The following is a 19132-nucleotide window of genomic DNA, read 5'->3' as shown; positions in this document are numbered from 1 at the left end:
ACCAACAGCAACATTAAACAAGTTGAGAATTGCAAAATCAGCATTCCTAATGAAATGAATGAATCTGTTCAACTGTTCTCATTCTCTGGCGCTACTGTTGAAGATGACTAATACTTTTCCAAAGAAGGACAAATGACCAATCCACATTATCATGAGCGATCTTAACCATCTTCCTTGTAATAGGTCAAATTCTAGACTTAATACAAAATTTGCTCTGTATTAATGTTGAATAATCCCCTTTTGATGACCCTCCAATGGTTAACTTTACAACCATATAATGGCTGATATCCCTGACAAAGAATAAGGGAGTTAGAGAAACATTTTGTTTTCTTCAAATAGCTAGAGATATGATCATGCATGCAAACAACTTTCACCCCACAATGAAAGGAAACAAGGGAGTTTTTCCATAATAAACTGGTTAAAGAATAGAGTCTAAAATTTGAATATTAGATATTTAAAAATATAAAGGAACTGTCAATTTTACAAAAAAGAAACATGTAGGCTCACCTCTCATGGAAAAGGAGCTGAGACAAGTTGTGTGCTCAATGGAACCGCCATCTACAGAGGAAACAATGGTTAAAATATCATATTAAATACTAATCAATAACAGCATACTTGTATCATTTACTTAAAATTTTATAGCTACCTCTATTTTGCACTCTAATAACCCAAAAGAACAGCTATCCAACATTGAAACAATTAGTCTGCAAAATGAGAAATATGTAAAGTTGCATACCAGCTTTTATTTGAACTCAAATTTGCCTTTTCTGAAGGCTTCTCAAAACTTGCTTCTAGAGAGAATACAATAGGACAAAGCTTCAATCACCAATTCTTCCTTGATTAATAACTTCACCAAGCAGCAATATTTGTATAAGGAAAATTCCAAGATTATAACTTACAACAACAAAATGTAACAGGAGAATTCAGGTGAAAGACAACGTACTCCTCAAAGTGGAATTCAACCAAAATTCTCCCTTTTCTTTACTCTCTATAGTACACAAAGATAGGATCAACTTCACACTTTGCACTTACTTCAAAGAAATTGTTGAAGTGACCTTCATCCCAACTGCAAAAGAGGGAATATTATTAGAAAACTGAAACTATAACATGAAACAGACACTCCTATCATTAGCACAACTCCAATTAATTGTGTTCTTAGTGGAAAATCGATTTTTTCTAATACGCTTGATGATACTTTTCTGCCCCTTTTTGTTCTTTCTTTGAGTTATTTCTCTTTCAGCTTGAAATCTTCCTAGACTAGACGAACAGGATTCTAGTGCATGTGAATACAAGTTTTCGAGTTCAAGTTTTCAGCATTAATAAACCATCATAAAATAGTAGGTAAAGAAGTAAGAAAAAAGAGGATATTCTACCATTCTGTTTGAAATTTTGGAGAAAAATTTAAACATAAATACATAACAGGGAACACACCCAAAAAAAAATCTGAAAGCATACCTGGAATAACAAGCTAATTCCTACAAGGTAATTGGATGCTCAGTTTTCATTCATACAATAATGGAAGTTATGAAGTATCTGCAAAAATAAAACATTTTCAGCACAAGAACAACAAAAACAATTATTGAATTTACCAAAGAAATAACTTTTTTTGGGAGGACAACAATAAGAAGCTTAGGCACAATAAAAATGATAAGAATATTTTACCTTGATATATTTGGAGATGAGGTAGAGGCTGTAGCAGTGGCAGGTGCCACAAGATCCAAAAGATTAAACCACTAGGGAAAAAAAATTTTAAAGTGACTTGGCTTATAAAAGTATGAAAATAAAAATAAAAAAAAGTAACAAAGTTGACAGATTACCAAGGTTTTATCTGGAATGTTAGAACATGTCCAGAATATAATTGGAAATTTTATATTTTTTCAAATAAAGAGATAAGAAATGGAATGATGGAGAATTGTTTTGTTACATATACCGTAGGATTTGTGAGCATGTATAGGCACGCTAGACTAAATAAACCTATTGGACTCGATCTCATTTTATGCTTTTGACAAAAAACAAATTCTCCAAAAACATTTGGGAAAAGAAGATATTATTCAGCCTTATTATCTCACTGCATAAACTACATAAGTCATTAGTTAGTTACTATTACTAATTACCCAAATGACCATGTGCAAATCAATATTTAGCAAATACAAGAACATGTCAAAAGCTTATAATATAAAGGAAAAAACTTGACCAAACTGAATACATTATAATAAGTTAATTCCTGCAGTCTTAGTTGGCAGGGTAGATACTCCCTTAAAGTGTCAAAAGATTTTCTTCATTTCTACAGTTGTCAGAAATGAAACAAAGAACATCACCTCATGACATCAAAGAAGTTTTACGTACAACGATATAGATGTTATCCTTTCTTCTCCGTTTATGTGATGAGATCATATAAGTAGCAACAGTCCTTTGCACATACAAAAGGGAAACAAAACAGAAAGAAATTTCCCAAATAATATAAAGCAAATAGATGATAACCATTGAGTCCATGACTTGTTGCACAATTTCAGGGCCAGAAAGTTATGAATAGAGTCCAAATTTTGCGCCAGGTTAGTTGTTGCCTTTAATTTGTTCTGCATGAGATATCAATTGATTGAGAAGCTTCAAAATATCAAAACTGAAAATGCAAAGATGAAGAAGAAACAAGAACAAGAAAATTGGTGTTTGGTTCTTCATAAAAAAACAAATACCTGAAGTAGTTAAAGACACCATCAGATTCAACTCTTTCCCTCCAATAATCATGTTTGCTGCCTCATGTTCACATAGGACTCCACGGCCAAATTCAAAACCAAGGGCCACAGCTTTAGAAGAGAGAGAAAGTGCCAAATTACCAACCACTGGAAAAACCAAAAGTTCTAAAACCTGGGTGTTGTTTTGAGCGTGACAACCTATTATATAAAAATGGGTAAAGTAACAGTATCCTCTAATCTTAATTGGGATTCAAGCAAAAAGGAAAACCTTCATTGGTAAATTTTAATCGAGTATCATATAAAATCCAATCCAATCTACATTTGAATTTGTGCATGAATGAACAAATTAGACTCATTCAGTCATTCTCTCATTCTTCTTTGACTTCAAAGTTAGTCTTACATTAACAATTCGACATGTGATTAAGCAAACAAAAATTTTTCATTTAATCACCTCATTAAAATAAAATATGTTACTTCCTCAACAAAAGAGAGAATTTAAGAAACCAAAGAATCGAAGAACAAATGACAGACTTTTAAATGAACAAAAGAGAATCAACCAACGAAATACCTGCAAAATAAGCTAATTCCTACAATGGTAGACCTAGATTATGTCCTCTCTCTAAGCGTTAACAAACTGACTTTGACTTTGATTCTGATTCTGCAATTATTAAGAAGCAACCATACACACACCATATTATGGTCTTATGTACAAAGATACAAATAATTAAAATTTTGACATACATACATACATACACACACACACACACACACACACACACACACACACACATATATATATGTATGTATGTATGTATGAAGGGAAGGATTACATTATCCTAATCTTTCTTGTTCAAATAACTTTGTGAAGAAATCAAGTGTCTAATTAACATTTTATAGATAGGAAAAAGAAAAAGAAGAAAAGAGAGAGTTTTAAAATGGTTTAGTTCTGCATAAGAAAGAAGTTGAATAGTTTTAGAAGTAGTCCAAAATATCAAAACCCTCAAAAACCAGTGGTTGGTTTTTAATTTGGGATGAAAAGATAGATACATAGATAGATAGATAGATAGATGCATACCTAAAGAAATTGTTTCTTCTTGGTTGATTAGACCATCCACATACACGTATGGGACATGAGCTATGATGGCCAATCTTCACCTGTTTGCCTCTCACATCTTTGCCGTAAGAGGGGACAATCAAGAATTTACAACTTTTTTAAAGGTGAGATTGCGACTCCCTCGAGGAAGTGACGTCAGATTGGGACAATTATCAATTCCTAGTTCTTGTAAAGAGGTGAGATTGTGAATCCCTTGAGGAAGTGACGTTAGTTTGGGACATTCCCAAATGTTAAGGCTTAGTAGTGATGTGAGGATGCCTATCCAAGGGAGAGAACCCAGTCCATTGTACCTTTTTATATAGAGTTCCTAGAGAGAAATGAGGTTCTGCAGCCTCTCCTCTATAAGTGATTTTAAATCATTAATCTGATATAATTCTAAATCCTCTAATTGAAAGAGAGGAAAGTAGGTTGATGTGGTTGCTCTCATTTTCATTGTCTGCTCCAATACCTTCCAGTCTGGGACATTTAATCAAATTTCCTCTCTTACCCATCACAGCTTAGCCATCCTTCCTCCTACCTCTCTTTGGCCTAAAAACTCCGTACACTCTATCCATCCATTACACTGCTTGCCCCCTCTGCTTTCCAACGATTATAAAAAAGAAAATGCATCATGTTGCCCATTGTTTGAACAGAGACTGCACAACCAAAAGTTAAGAAGCAAAGGCCATGCTTTCGGAGGTAGTGAAATATACAAAATACCAACTAAAGAGAAATGAAAAGAAAAATGGTGTTATCCTCAAGTCTTAATTGGAATACAAGCAAGATGAAAAACCTTAATTAGTAATATTTAATTGAGTAATAGATAAAAATTCAATCCAATCTTCCTTCAAATTTGCGCACGTACGAAAAATTATACTCGATCAGTCATTCTTGTGCTCTTCTGACTTTAAAAAGTCAGTTTTCACACCAACATGTGAGGAATCAAACAAATATTGTTCTCAAAATATATATATATATATATATATATTAAACAACCCCCCCCCCCCAAAAAAAAAGAAAAAGGAAAGTAACCGCCAAAATACCTTTATAGTAAGCTGATTCCCCATTGAGTTATTGTTGCTTGGTCATGTTCCTCCCTTCAAAATTCTACCAAAGCTGCTACGATTCTGCAATTATTAAGAAGCAACCATATATGTCATTTCATCAACACAAGCTTAGATACAATGATATAAATCATTAAAATAATAGAACAAATGGAAGAATTTACAATTATCCCTTTTTATTATCCTAATAATTTAAAGAAATCAAGAATCTAATTAAAGTTTTGATGTTAAAAAAAAGTAAAGGGATTTATGAAAAAAACAAAAAGAGATAATTACCATTGAGTCCAAGACTGTACTTGGCATAATTTCTGGGGCATAAAGTTTTGAACAAGGTAAGCCAGGTTTGTCCTTAATTTGTTCTGCGTGAGAAGTCAGATGATTGAGGAATTCTTCAAAATATCAAAACCTCAAAAAGCAGAATGAATAAGAACAAAAAAATTGGCTTTCGGTTGAGCATAAAAAGCAAGATACTTGAAGTAGTTAAAACATAATTTGTAATTATATTCTATTAACAGATAAAAATTCAATTCAGACTATCTTTGAACTAGTGCATGTATGAATAGATTAGGCTCATTTAGTCATTCTCTTGTTCTTTTTTGGCTTTTTAAAGCAAGTATACACACAAACATGTGAGGAGTATTTTGGTTTAATCATCTCATGAAAAGCATTTAGTAAATATATGTTGGAAACTTTTATAACCCAAAAAAAATAAATAAATAAAATTTAACTACCAAAATACCGGTTTAGTAAGCTAATTCCTGCAGTGTTAGTTGCCTGGTCAAGTCCTCCCTTCAAAGTTCTAAGAAATTTGCTATGATTCTGGAATTATGAACAAGCAACCATATATGTCATTTCATTAACACAAGTTTAGAGGAAAAGACATAAATCATTAGAATAAAAGAACAAATGATAGAACAAGTTTGAAGAAATCGTGCATCTTATTAAAGTTTTGATGGGAAAAAAGGGAAACAAATGATTACCACCAAGTTCTTGACCTGTTGCACAATTGCAGTTTTTGAATAATGTCTGAATTTGGCACCCAAGCTTGTTCTTTGCCTGAGTTGGTTCTGCATAAGAAGTCAAATGACTAAGAAGTTCTCCAAAATATGACAAACCTCAAAAGGCATCAAGAAGAAGGGCATCTGTATATGATTGTCCATGAAAAATTGGAATTAAAAGATAGATGCATACCTGGAGAAATTGTTTTCGGCAGATTCTGACAATCCACTTGCAATTCTGGGACGTGTTACACAATTGCAAGGCCTGAAAGTTTAGTAAAAGGTCTGAATTTTAAGTTCTGCATGAAAACTGAAAAGTCCAATGCCTGATAAGTTCTCCAAAATTAGAACTTTTCCATTTCTGGCAGGTTGCAGGACAACAATGAGAAGGAAGAACTAAAAAAAAAAAAAAGTTAGAATTTTTCGTTTCAAAATACTTCAAGATGAAAGAAAGGCTGTAAGTGAGGCAGAGCAAGAGCCCAAAAATCACTAGGAAACCAAAAAAATATTATCTCTAGAATTGTGAATGTCTACATCTGTAATTGTTCTGCTTTTGACTAAAACAAAGTCTCTAAAATAAAAAAATTCAGAGAAAAGAAAGAATGCATTAAGCAATTATCCCATCAAACATAGTAACTAAACCATTAGTTATTTTTCTATAGATCAATAGTTCAAATGAGAATTTTAAAATAATCTTCGTAGATATATAGACCCCCCCCCAAAAAAAAAAAGAGGGTGAACCAACAAGATACCTGCAAAATAAGCTAATTCCTGCAATGGTAGTTGCTCGATTAAGTCCTCCTCTCAAATTGTTAACAAACTGAATCTGACTAAGATTCTGCAATTATTAAGAAGCAACCATACACACATCATATTATCAACATGCTCTTAGGTACAAAGACATAAATCATTAGAATTAAAAGAAAAAAAAAAAAAAAAAAGGATGGATTACATTATCCTAATTTTTCTTGTTCAAATAACTTTGTGAAGAAATCGTGCGTCTAATTAACACTTTATAGACAGGAAAAAGGAAAAATACTGAAAAGAAGGAAAGAGAGTTTTAAACTGGTTCAGTTCAGCATAAAAAAGAAGTTGAATAGTTTTAAAAGTTGATTTTTAATTTGGGATTAAAAGATAGATAGATGAGATGCATACCTGAAGAAAATGTTTCTTTTTGCTGGTTCTGCCTATCCGCTAGTACGCGTGGGACATGGGCAATGATGGGCCAATCTTCACCTATTTGCCTCTTGCATCTTTGCCCTAAGAGGGGACAACCAGCAATGTACAACTCTTTTAAAGAGGTGAGATTGCTAATCTCTTGAGGAAGTGACGTCAGATTGCGACATTCCTCAATTTCTTTACACACATGATGGAAGTGTTATGAATCATTTGTTTTAGTACAAGAACTAAAAAATAATGTACATGAAGTGTGCAACTATGCATTGAAAAATTAGAACTTTTCCATTTCTGGCAGATTGCAGGACAACAATGAGAAGGAAGAATTTTTTTTTTTTTTTTTTAAAATGTGTAGGATTTTTCGTTTTGAAATAATTGGAGATGAAAGAAAGGCTGCAAGGGGCTGTTGGAGGTAGAGAAAGAGCCAAAAATCACTAGGAAACCAAAAAAGTTATGATTGTGTGATGCTCTGGCCATTAGAAATCTAACATATAAAAACAAATTAAGAAGAAAGAAAATTGAAAGCACCAAAGGTTTTGTTCAAATGCACAACTTAGATAAATATTATCTCTAGATTTGTGAATGTCTACATTGGTAGACCTCAATCTTTTTTCTGCTTTTGACAAAAACAATGTCTCCAAAATAAATAAATAAAATAAAAAGTCTGAGAAAAGAAAGAATTCATTCAGCAATTATCCCATCAAAAACGGTAATTAAACCATTAGTTATTTTTTATAGATCAATAGTTCAAATGACTCAAAAAATAATAATAAGAAGAAGAAGAAGAGGGTAAACCAATGAAATACCTGCAAAACAAGCTAATTCCTCCTCTGGAAGTGAACAGACTCCGATTCTAAATCAGATTCTGCAACAATTAAGAAGCAACCATGCACTTAGGTACAAAGACATAAATCATTAGAATTAAAAGAAAGAAAGAAAAAAGGGATGGATCACATTATCCTAATTTTTCATGTTCAAATAACTCTGTGACCACTCAGATTCTAACTCAGACTCTGCAATAATTAAGAAGCAACCATACACACATCATATTATCAACATGCTCTTAGGTACAAATTTTTCTTGTTCAATTAACAGTTTATAGACAAGAAAAAGAAAAAAGATTGAAAAGAATGACGTTGAATAGTTTTAGAAGTTGTTCAAAATATAAAAACCCTAAAAAAACCAGTAGTTGAATTTGATTTGGGATTATAAAAGATAGATGGATAGATACATACCTGAAGAAATTGTTTTTTCTTGTTGGATTATTTGGGACAATCTTCCCTGTTTCCTTTGTGTAGCCGTAAGAGGGGATTACCAGAAATACGTCGCACTTTCAAAGAGGTGAGATCGGGAATCAGGGGCATGGAAGTCAGGTTAAGGCAACCCAGAATGTGTAATTCCTCAAGAGAAGGAGGAAATGATGGAAGTAAGAGATGGTGTGGCTCATTCCTCCACCATTCCTTCAGTTTTGGGCAATATCTTATTTCAAGAGAAGATAAGGATGGGAAGAATGGTGTTTTTGAAGAAGAAGAAGAGGAAGCACCCAACACGTTACTAACACTGTCTTCATCTATCCATATGTATTCAAGTGCTTCCATTTCAACAAGCCAAAAGAACTTGAGAAAAGGGAGTTGACTTAACGGTGGGAGGTGCTGCAATCTCCAATTATTATATAATTGAAAATGAACAAGATTAGTGAGAGAAGAGACCCAACTTGGAATTCTCACACCCGTATAATCCTGCAATTTCAACGCTTTAAGATTTGGATGTGGCTGGAGCCCTTCCAGTGACATTTCATCATAACATTCGCTTTCTGCATCCCATTCGGAGACATCCCACTTTAATACCAGATGTTGAAGATGTTGCTTATCCTTTAAATTTGCATCTTTACATTCCCGCACCTCATCTTTTCCATGTCCTAGATTTTCAATTCTTAATTCTCCCCCCAAGTTGTTGTGTAGTAACTTCAATTGACTTGGCCCACCATTGGACTCGGCCTTTTTTTCCTTACAGGAACCACAATGGCCTTTTTTCACTTGGCCCCGGGAACCTTCCATTCTCACAACAACACTAGGTAGTATTGTCTGAAGACAAGTAAGTGTCCAATTTCAAGGGGCATATCAGTCATTTGGCCGCCGCAACCTGTAATATCTAGAAACCTGAGATTGACCAACTTTTTAATGCCCCTAGGTAATTCTCTAAGCGAACCACAATTTCGTAGTATTAGTGTCTGCAAATTCAGCATCTTAGTAATGGAATTAGGGAGAATTTTAATATAATAATTTTTAGAAAGATCAAGGTATCTTAAATGCTTCAATTTACCAATTGAATGTAGCACTACAAGTAATCCTCGATTACTCAAATTCAATGCGCGTAGATACTTAAAATTTGAAATGAATGCATCACAATTTAAGTTACCCAAATTCCCCCATACACTCAATGCTAGAATTGTGTGTATCTTCCTTCCATTAAGCATGGGGATTAAAAGTTGTACTGATGAATCCACAAGATTAAATGATACATGACGTACTTTTTCAATATCATTTTCCCCACTTGAATTTAATATGGCACTTTCCAATCCAGACACAAGAGTTGCAAGATCATGCATGAGATCGTGCATTTTACATGATTTTATATTGCCCCATTCATCATTTCTTACATCTTGAAAAAATGACCTCCAAAGTAATTCCATAAAATATTTTCTACCAATATCTACAAAACATTGCCTTGGACCTTCTAACACAATAAAGCCTTGCGCTGCCCAAAGATTAATAAGTGTAACTACATCAATCAAATAATCTTTTGGAAACAATCTACAATAAGCAAAACATTGCTTCAAATGTGATGGAAGGTGATCATAACTCAACTTAAGAGTTAATGAAATTTTATTTTCTTGCTGGGCTAATTTTGAGAGTTCATCATCTAAAAAAGATTGCCACTCAATTTTAGAGGTTTTACCATACAATAAGCTTCCTATTGTTCTTATAGCCAGAGGCACCCCAATACATTTTCCCATAATCTCTTTTCCTAGGTCTATTATGCCTTGATTCTCTGGCTCTTTGCCTCCTTTAAATGCCATTTTTGTAAACAATGACCAAGCCTTTTCTGGATCTAGGCCTTTAAGCTCATGAGGTGGAGTTGTGCCCGTTATATCTGCTACCTTTATCAAGCGAGTAGTTACTACTATCCTGCTTCCCCTTGCACCACCCATTAGTAAATCTTTTAAGAGAAGCCACTTTTCAATGTCCTCATTCCACAAATCATCTAGGACAAGAAAGTATTTTTTTCCATTAAGTTTTTCTCGAAGGTGATTTTGTAAAATATCAAGACTTTCTTCATCTCTCCCATTTCCCAAAGATTCTAAGATTTGTTTCACAATATGTTTTATATCAAAGTTATCAGATAAACAAATCCAAAACTTCAGCTCAAAATTATTTTTGACAATTTCGTCATTGTATATGAGTTGAGCTAGTGTTGTTTTGCCTAAACCTCCAATCCCAACTATTGGAATAATTGACACATTCTCTACAGTGTTGGCATCCAAAAGAAGTTTTATAATTTCTTTCTTATCATCCTCTCTCCCAACCACATCTTCTTCCAATACAAAAGAATAAGTTTCCCTATCCCTATTCATGACTTGTGGCTCAACAGAGTTTTGAATAAAGTGGAAATTATCCTTATCTTTTGCAATGACATTTAGTCTCTCCCTAATTGCCTTTATTCTATGACCCATCTTAAGACTAAAAGCAAGCTGGTTTGAACTTGAAAAGAAAATGCGTACCACCTTCGTCATCTTACTTCCAGTCATCACTTTGTGCTGCAGAGCTTCAGTGGAGAAATCATCCAGCACGTCATCTGCATCAAGGAAGACATCTCTGAGCTTTTTGAGCCAGTCTTTGACCTCGTTGTTATGAGAGCCCTGCTTTTCTGCATCTAGAAGCACAGCTTGGATTGTTGAAACTGTGCTTTTCAGATTTTCAAGCTCAGCTTTGACACCACAGGCCAACTTGATCTCTTGGAGTGCTAAGGAACCCACCACTTCAAGGACTTTCATGCCAAGGTCGAAGAGAACTCCTTCCGCCATTGTTTTTTTTTTTTTTTTTTCTTTCTTTCAGGAATGCAATATGGGTTTGTGGGATGATGAAAGTGATGAGAGGCAGGTTGTTGTTGTGTCCAGCTTAGAATAACAACATCAATATTTATAAGCCTCAAGGATTATCTTGTTTAAGTACTACTTACCCTGTAACTGTCTTCTAACGATGCTTTGTAAAAGTGTGGTTGGTTCAATACTCTAATATTAATTAGTGGATTTTCAAAGATGACCATATTTTGCAGCATCACATAATTAATTTATTTGTGTATAATTCATGTATTTAATAATTATTTGCCAATGGTAAAATTGAAATTAAAATTGCTAAATAACGTAGCACTTAAACTTTGTCGTTCTGCATGTAATGTTTTAATTTCATTACCTAACAAGATGTCTACTTTTAAAGGCGCGGGTCAGAGCCTAGGGGGGGAAAGGACCAAGTCCTAATAGTCAACATATATGTGTCCTAAGGAAAGTTGGGGTGTCTGCTTATTGGTGGACTAGAGCCATCTGATTTGCAATCATGAATCCGATCAACGAGTGAAAAGTAAAGGAAACAGAAAATATATAGAAGACAGCCAAACAGGGACATTGATGCTCGAATTGTAAGAGCATCCGCACCTGGGCATGGATATGCCAAATGTAAGATGGGTTTAGCATAAAAACCCCAAAAACACCCAGTATTTGGACTTGTAAACATTTGGAATTGTAAAAATTTTTACAATTGTGCTACAGTAGAATCTTATTAGTAAGATGCTACTGTAGCACAATCTTATTTCTAAAAATTATTTTTTAATTGTCTCTTTCCTCTCTCTCTCTCTCTCTCTCTCTCTCTCATTATTTCCTTTTCTTTTCTCTATCTTCCTTCTCTCTCATTCAGCTCTCCTCTCTTCAGACTCAATCCTATAGCCACCACACCATGGCCTGACCCACTGTCACCGGCCATGGCAAGCCACCACCTAGTCATTATTTCTCTTCTCCCTCTCATTGCAGATCAGTGTGGTGGTGTGGAGATCGGCGTTTGGGGTTTGGCGCAGTGATCGGTGTTTGGGTGTGGTGTGGAGATCGGCGTTGGGCGTGGGATGTGGACATCGCCGTTGGGCGTGGGATGTGGACATCGTCGTTGGGCATGGAGATCGCCGTTGGGCGTGGGATGTGGACATCGCCGTTGGGCATGGAGGTCGTGGGATGTGGAGATTGGCGTTGGGCGTTGGGTGTGGAGATCGGCGCAGAGATCGGTTTATGGGTTTGTTCATTTGTGGTGCGAGTTGTTCATTTATGGGTTTGATTTTGCTGGATTTTTGTTGGTCATTTGTGGGTTTTGTTTTGGCGGTGGTGGGATGATGGCCAGTGAAGCAGGGGCAGTTTGTTTGAGTTTTGTAGCCTTTTTGGACGGTGGAGGTGCTGGTGGTTTCAATGGAAGAGAGACAGAGGCCTTTTTGGACGGTGGAGGTGCTGGTGGTTTCAATGGAAGAAAGACAGAGGCCTTTTTGGACGGTGGAGGTGGTGGTTTCAGTGGAAGAGAGACGGAGGAAGAGAATTAAAAATCAAAGAGAGGAGAGAGAAGGGAGAGAATAGATATGGATTTGGGATATATTATTTTATTGGGTAGATATATTATTTTAAAGTGTAGAATAGAAAAATAGAAGTTGGAATGTTGGGTATGTTGTAAAATTGTATGGTATAATTGATAAAGTTGCTTTTTGGAATGATAAAATAGGATAGGATGGGATTTTCGGCTGCGGATGCTCTAATGTATGCTACACTCAAGACGATAAGGATCATTGTTTAAAAACGAAGACTTGATTAGAGCTCAAGAGGATAGGGATCACTATTATAAATTAGGTTTTTTTTTGGGTACTATTAAATACGGATCATATAAATAGTTGCCCTTAGGGAATTTGTTAATGAACGATTTTAGGAAAGTTTTTATATCACTTTTATGAAAAATATAAAAATTTATATAAAAAAATAAAAAATCAATTACTTTTTTTCTTTTCCAATAAAAAATTTCTAAAAATAGTACATAAATCAAAACTTTTAGGACATCCATTTATTTTTCTCATATTAAAAATTAGTACGATCATGGGAACAAATGAATATATATATATATATATATATATATTTATTTATTTATGGGTTGTGTAAGGGGCACCTTACGGTGCCCATTAACAACAATCTTTTGCAGCTTTTTGCTGTATTTATTTTACTTTTTCAACTTTTTGATAATTTTTTAGTAATTTTTTATCTTTTTGACAAATTTTTTAATAATTTTTTATCATTTTTATTAACAAGCACCAATTTGAGAAATCTTAACAAGCACCAATTTGAGAAATCTTAACAAGCACCGCATAGTATTTGTTAACATTTCCCTTTATTTATTTATCTTCTTGCTAATGATAATATATAAAAAAAGAGAATTTTTGCATCCTGCAATTCACTTAATGATGGATTTCACTTATGATTAATTAATAAAAAATACAATTGATGTTCCACTCAATATGCTTTTTAAAATTTATTTTAATTAGTAATTTAGACATGTTATTTTTTTTTTCTAATTACATATTAATTTTATGTATTTTCAAACTTATTTATATATATTTTAAAATTCTCATTTAACCCTACAATTCAGCTGGGAATCCACAAGTTGAACTAGTAATCCAATAACGCGATTTTTACATTAAGTTAAGGTTCAATCTAGATTTAATAATATATGCCTATTGTTAAGAGTATTGTAATTTAATCATCACTTCTTCTTTTTTGTATTTTTAACAAAATCATCTTTCAAAACCTTACTTAAACTTAAACTATGATATTTTTTATAAAAAAAAATCCAAAATCCATTCAGCATTCTTTATTTTTTCCCCTTTAACTGATGGCAAGCCGAATAAATTGGGTAGGTGAAATCAGAAATGCGTACCCAGCGAGGGCAATTAATGTAGTGGGGTGGAAAAACAGTTGCCATTACTTGAGTTAGGTGAAGATTTTATTATGCATTAAATTTTGCATTAAACCCCTTCGTAGACGATTAAACAATTCTGCATTAACTTTTATTATGCATGACAACAAAACGTATTATATACTTTCTTCTTCTTCTTTTTTAGGGGGAACTTTATTCTTTTTAAATGAATTTTTATAGGGATAGTATGTTAAACTTCTTGAAATTAAGAAAAGGGACAAGGTTCAAGTTATCAGGAGAGAGATTCACATACATATATATTTAAATTAAGTTAGAGTAGAATTTTATCTCGTAAAAAAAAAAATCTTGAAATTGGATAAGGTCTATTTAATTAGCTTATTTTTGTTGGGTATTTAAAAAAAAAAAATTTAAAATTTTACAAGAACAAAAAGTCACTTCATTTTGCAATACATCATGTTACGATAATCTAAACGAACAATTTTTATCGTACTATTCTTTTACCCCCTATGATGGTACTATTCTTTTACCCTCTATAATAGCAAACACATTAATTTAAAACACTGGATGAGAGTGCACTAAGTTATAAAAAAAAATACAGATGTACTTTTTTTTTTTTTAGGATCATGTTAACGAGTGTCTTTAGGGCATTTGTTAATAATCCATTTTAAGAAAGTTTTGACATCACTTTTATGGAAAATAAAAAAAGTTGTCAAAACATTAATTGTTTTTTTTTTCTTTTCCGATAAAAAACTTTTTTTAATTGGATTTTTAACAAGTACCCTAAGGACACTCATTAACATTTTCTTTTTTTTTAAATCAGGTTTATTTGATACTAAAGAATCTATAAAAAAAAAAAAAAAAAAAAAATCAGATTTTATATAAAAAATCTAAATCCATTCGGAACTCTTTATATTTCCCCTTAAACCAATGGCAGGCTGAATAAATTGGGTAGGTAAAATCACAAATGCGTACCCATGGCAATAAATGTAGTGGGTGGAAAAACGATTGCCATTGCTTCGGTTTCGTTAAGACTTTAAGTATTCGTTTGGATTCAACTGAATGTGGCATTTATGTTTTGTGTTTTTAGATTTTTTTTTCCATGCTCGTGAACAATAATATCACATGATTTTACTGTGCAAGGGACAAAAAAACATTGTTCACGCACTGTTCATGGGTCCCACGATAGTATTTTCAGTTTCAACAAAAATAAGTTCAATCCAAACAGACCCTAAGAGTCTAAAAGTACCCTTACATAAGGAGAAATTATTATTTACACTTATAGGATTGTTGATGTGGTCTTTTTTGACTAATGAGATAATGTCATTTATGCAAATGTATGTGTGAGCTTCCTAATTAGCATAAAGAATAAAATATAAAAATTATCAGATGATGTCACATTTTCATAAATAACAGCATTTTATTAGTTTTTTTTTTTTTTTTTTTTAGAAGGGACAGCATTCTATTAGTTGGCAAGTCGAGGAGAACCACGTCAACAATCCTTCTGATGGACCTAATAATTTCTCTTTACATAGACGAAACAATTCTACATTAAATTTTGTTATGCATGATAACTAAACATTTTATATACTTTATTCTTTTTAAATGACTTTTTATAGGGATAGTATGTTAAATATCTTAAAATTGGGTCAGGTCTATTTAATTAGCTTATTTTCATTGGATATTTTTAAAAAAAATTAAATAAAAAATTGTTTTTAGAAGAACAAAAAGTCACTTCATCTTGCAATACATCATGTTACAATAATCTAAATAAACAATTTTTATCGTACCATTCTTTTACCCTCTATAATGGTACCATTATTTTACCCTTTATAATAGCATAAACTTTAATTTAGAACACCAGATAAGAGTGCACTAAGTTATATAAAAAATACAGATGTACTTTTCGTTTATTTTTTTAAATCAGGTTTTAAGGTGATGTACACCTAGGCAAGATAAACAAGATAAGTTATAGGTAATTGTTTCAATAATTTTACTTTACTTAGATTATATGATGAAAGTAGATAATACAAATAAAACTCGAGGCACATGGCCCTTTATTATTAAAACTAAAAATTGTGGTAGATGAATAAAATAATTTAAAATAAATAAGCTTCCTTTAAATTGGCGCAAAATTTAAAAAACGGCATTTTATTATAAAATTATTGAAATCTTGATATAGAGGGTTTCACCTAGAATATTATGTTAATATTGTTAATATACTTGCATACGAAGTGTAACACTTATGTTGGATCATATGATACAAACTCGTATAAGACCTTATTTTTACTATATACTATATGGTACTCCCAATCCTATATTATTGGTCCTATTCAAAAAATATACTTTTTAAGAAAATATCATTTAATATGCATTATCTTTCAAATAAAAATGTATTTAGTTTTTCAAAACCATCAATCAAATAAAACTAATATTGAAAAATGAGTTGTGACTTTTCAAGTAAAAAAAATGATAAGTTAAAAGATTTATCAAATAAATTTTTTTTTTTTTGTTAGATGGTTAGAAATACTACTTATTAAATATGCTACCCTGATAGTTTGAATCCATGATAAATATCAAACATGTGCTAAGTGTTTGTGGATTGGTAGCCACTTGAACAACCTTTTTTGGCTCCCTCCTCACCAAGTTATAATTTTCATAATCAGCATTGTCTCTACATTTACAATAAGATCATTAATGAAAATGAAAAGACTTCATTGGTGTTCAGGAAGATGGGGATCACTATTAAAAATGAGTAGGAGCAAGTGAACAAAAAATAACGACTTCAAAAAGTAACATACAACATATAATAAGCACACGAAAGTTGTATTCATTCTTCCTCATGTTGTGATTCTCATTTTCCAAGTTTTTACAATATGATATCAACAACTAGTTGTATGTTGGTACTTCTTATATCTTATCTCCATTCCAAATGGTCCAAAGATAATAAGTAAGTTTCTTAAAGACAATGAGTATAGGTTCTCGCTCGAGAGTGAGTAAAGTGCTACTATAGTGACATATAGGTAAGAAAGCCACACTAATTGTTCCTCTCTATCAATTTTTTGTTTACCAAAAAAAAAATGTAAAAGGTCAAAACATGTACTACTATATTTCTTGTACCACATATTTGAAGGGAATGTTAACCAACACCGCTTGGTGCTGGTTAAGAGCAGAAAAAAAATAAAAAATATTTCTTAGAAAAAGTAAAAAATATCTTAATATAGTATCTGTAAACTGAAAAAGTAACATAAATTAAAAAAAAAACAAAATTTTTTTCAGAAAAATATGTGTTTAATGAGCACCGTGCAGTGGCTGTTAACACAACTCCATATTTGAATAGGTTTCAACTTTTCAACCCTACAGATTCTAAAAAAAAAAAAAAAAAAAAAAAAACTTTTCAACCTCTAAAAAAAAAAAAAAAAAAAAAACACTTTTCAACCCTACAAATATAATACGGTGGCAAGCACATTTGACGAGTCATATGTACGGTTTTGGGTTAAAGAACGATTCATGATAACGACAAAAGCTTTTTAATCCATTAAATGTTCTTTATTTATTTATTTTTCTCTTAAATTGATTGCAACCCGAATAAATTGGGAAGGTTAAATCAGAAATCTGCACCCACGGCAATAAATGTTGTGGGTCAAAAGTTAGTTGCAATTAAATTGCCATTGCTTGGTTAGGTTAAGACAAAGGTTAAGACCCCATCAAAAAAAAAAAAGACAAAGGTTAAGACTTTACGAGTATGGAAGTACTACACCATAGACGAAACTTTTATTTTTTTTTTTGCTAAATAAAAAAGGGGTTTTTGGTGCTCCACATCACGTGACAATAATAGGTAATATCATATGTACCACGCAGGCCTTATTGGAGTTATCGCTTGAACCACTCCTCTCTAAGTGCAGAACGAGAACTCTTACCATCAAGCCATATCCCGCGTGGTATAGACAAAACAATTTTACATAATTTTTTATCATGCATGATAACAATATTGAAACATACTTTACTCTTTTTAAATTTGTTTATATATGGATAATATTTTATAAACTTCTTGAAATTGGGTAAAGTCTATTTAATTAGCTATATATTTTCATTGGATATGGTTTTTTTTTTAGTTTAAAAAGTAAGAGCATTGACATCAATTTTTGTAAAAAATATTATATTTTTACAAGAACAAAAAGTCACTTAATTTTGCAAATACATCATGTAACAATAATTTAATCGGACAATTTTTATATTGCTATTCTTTTACCCTCTATAATAGCAAAAAACTCTAATTTAGAACACTGAATTATTATGCACATAGTTATATAAAAAATACAATTGTACTTTTAAAAAAATCAAGTTGTAAGGTGTACCTAGCGAAAATAAACAAGATAATATAATTGGATTTAAGGTGTACCTAGCCAAAATCAAGTTTCATATTAATTGGATTTTCAAAGCAGATGACCATATTTTGTGGCATGCCATAATTAATAATTTAATAATATATCTCACAGTTCAATTCAAATTTCTTTATGTATAATTCATGTATTTAAAATTAAATTGTCAGCGGTAAAATTGAAATTAAAAATTGCTATATAACGTAGCACTTAAACTTTGCCATTCTGCACGTGACGTTTTAATTTCTTAAGGAAGGTTGGGGAGTCTGCTTATTGGTAAAGGAAACGGAAAAATGAACAGAAACAGAAAATATATAAAAGACAGCCAAACATGAACAATAAAGCTCATATTGTAATTAATCTACACTCAAAGACAACAAAGGATCATTGTTTAAAAATGAAGACTTGATTGGAGCTGTGGGTTCCAGTTAGCTCAACTGGTAAAGTTTTTTATGGTTGTATAAGAGATCTGGGGTTCAATCCCTGCCTACACCAAAAACTGATTAGTGTCTTAATCTGATGATAAAAAGTTATCATCAAGAACGGGCGCCATATGTTGAAACTCTCCAAAAAAAAAAAAAAGACTTGATTGGAGCTCAAGCGACGATAGGGATCACTATTACAAAAGAGTTTTTTCTTTTTTGTCTAAGTACAATTAAAAATGGATCCTGTTGACAAGTACTCTTAACAAATGGACGATTTTAGTAAGGTTTTTATAC

General features: G+C 32.3%; 2 protein-coding genes across 29 annotated transcripts in view; both read right to left on the bottom strand.

The window, feature by feature from the left end:
• LOC115952777 (putative disease resistance protein RGA4) overlaps nucleotides 1-19132 on the bottom strand; it is a 110908-nt gene that overhangs the window by 11240 nt on the left and 80536 nt on the right. For 2 of the 27 annotated variants that reach the window (XR_004083542.1, XR_004083551.1), the window contains exons 3-14: nucleotides 6042-6147; nucleotides 5831-5917; nucleotides 5590-5669; nucleotides 5127-5209; nucleotides 4830-4913; nucleotides 3769-4442; nucleotides 3262-3351; nucleotides 2694-2891; nucleotides 1663-2576; nucleotides 1456-1533; nucleotides 944-1066; nucleotides 769-847 (exon numbers count right to left, since the gene is read on the bottom strand). The gene's annotated coding sequence lies outside the window, so the exon portion shown is untranslated. Of the gene's footprint in view, nucleotides 1-13; nucleotides 291-507; nucleotides 559-736; nucleotides 848-899; nucleotides 1067-1455; nucleotides 1534-1662; nucleotides 2577-2693; nucleotides 2892-3261; nucleotides 3352-3768; nucleotides 4692-4829; nucleotides 4914-5126; nucleotides 5210-5581; nucleotides 5670-5830; nucleotides 5918-6041; nucleotides 6148-6600; nucleotides 6687-7003; nucleotides 7205-7830; nucleotides 7890-19132 lie in introns of those variants that run through there. The other 25 variants (XR_004083566.1, XR_004083568.1, XR_004083556.1 and 22 more) reach the window with 24 other exon arrangements.
• LOC115952778 (disease resistance protein RGA2-like) lies at nucleotides 9083-11720 on the bottom strand. 2 transcript variants are annotated; one of them, XM_031070047.1, is made up of 2 exons: nucleotides 10806-11717; nucleotides 9083-9166 (listed from the first exon to the last, which is right to left on the bottom strand). In XM_031070047.1, the coding sequence occupies exons 1-2, from the start codon at nucleotides 11106-11108 to the stop codon at nucleotides 9149-9151; spliced, it is 321 nt and encodes a 106-aa protein (XP_030925907.1). In that variant the 5' UTR covers nucleotides 11109-11717; the 3' UTR covers nucleotides 9083-9148. The 2 variants fall into 2 exon arrangements, with proteins under 2 accessions (XP_030925907.1, XP_030925906.1); XM_031070046.1 differs by lacking the exon at nucleotides 9083-9166 and adding an exon at nucleotides 10212-10288 and having other exon boundaries at nucleotides 10806-11720.

This window comes from Quercus lobata, chromosome 7 (assembly GCF_001633185.2).
Source record: "Quercus lobata isolate SW786 chromosome 7, ValleyOak3.0 Primary Assembly, whole genome shotgun sequence".
Lineage (NCBI taxonomy): Eukaryota > Viridiplantae > Streptophyta > Magnoliopsida > Fagales > Fagaceae > Quercus > Quercus lobata.
The sequence above is the reverse complement of the archived record's forward strand: the minus strand, read 5'-3'. Positions and strand labels throughout refer to the sequence as shown.

What these genes read in the sequence shown, in the direction of transcription:
- LOC115952778 (XM_031070046.1), bottom strand. Translation starts at nt 11,108, where the DNA reads ATGGCGGAAGGAGTTCTCTTCGACCTTGGCATGAAAGTCCTTGAAGTG. An exon ending in GAAGTAAGATGACGAAGGTG is followed by an intron (nt 10,289 to 10,805) that starts GTACGCATTTTC and finishes TTCTTGTCCTAG; the next exon opens with ATGATTTGTGGAATGAGGAC.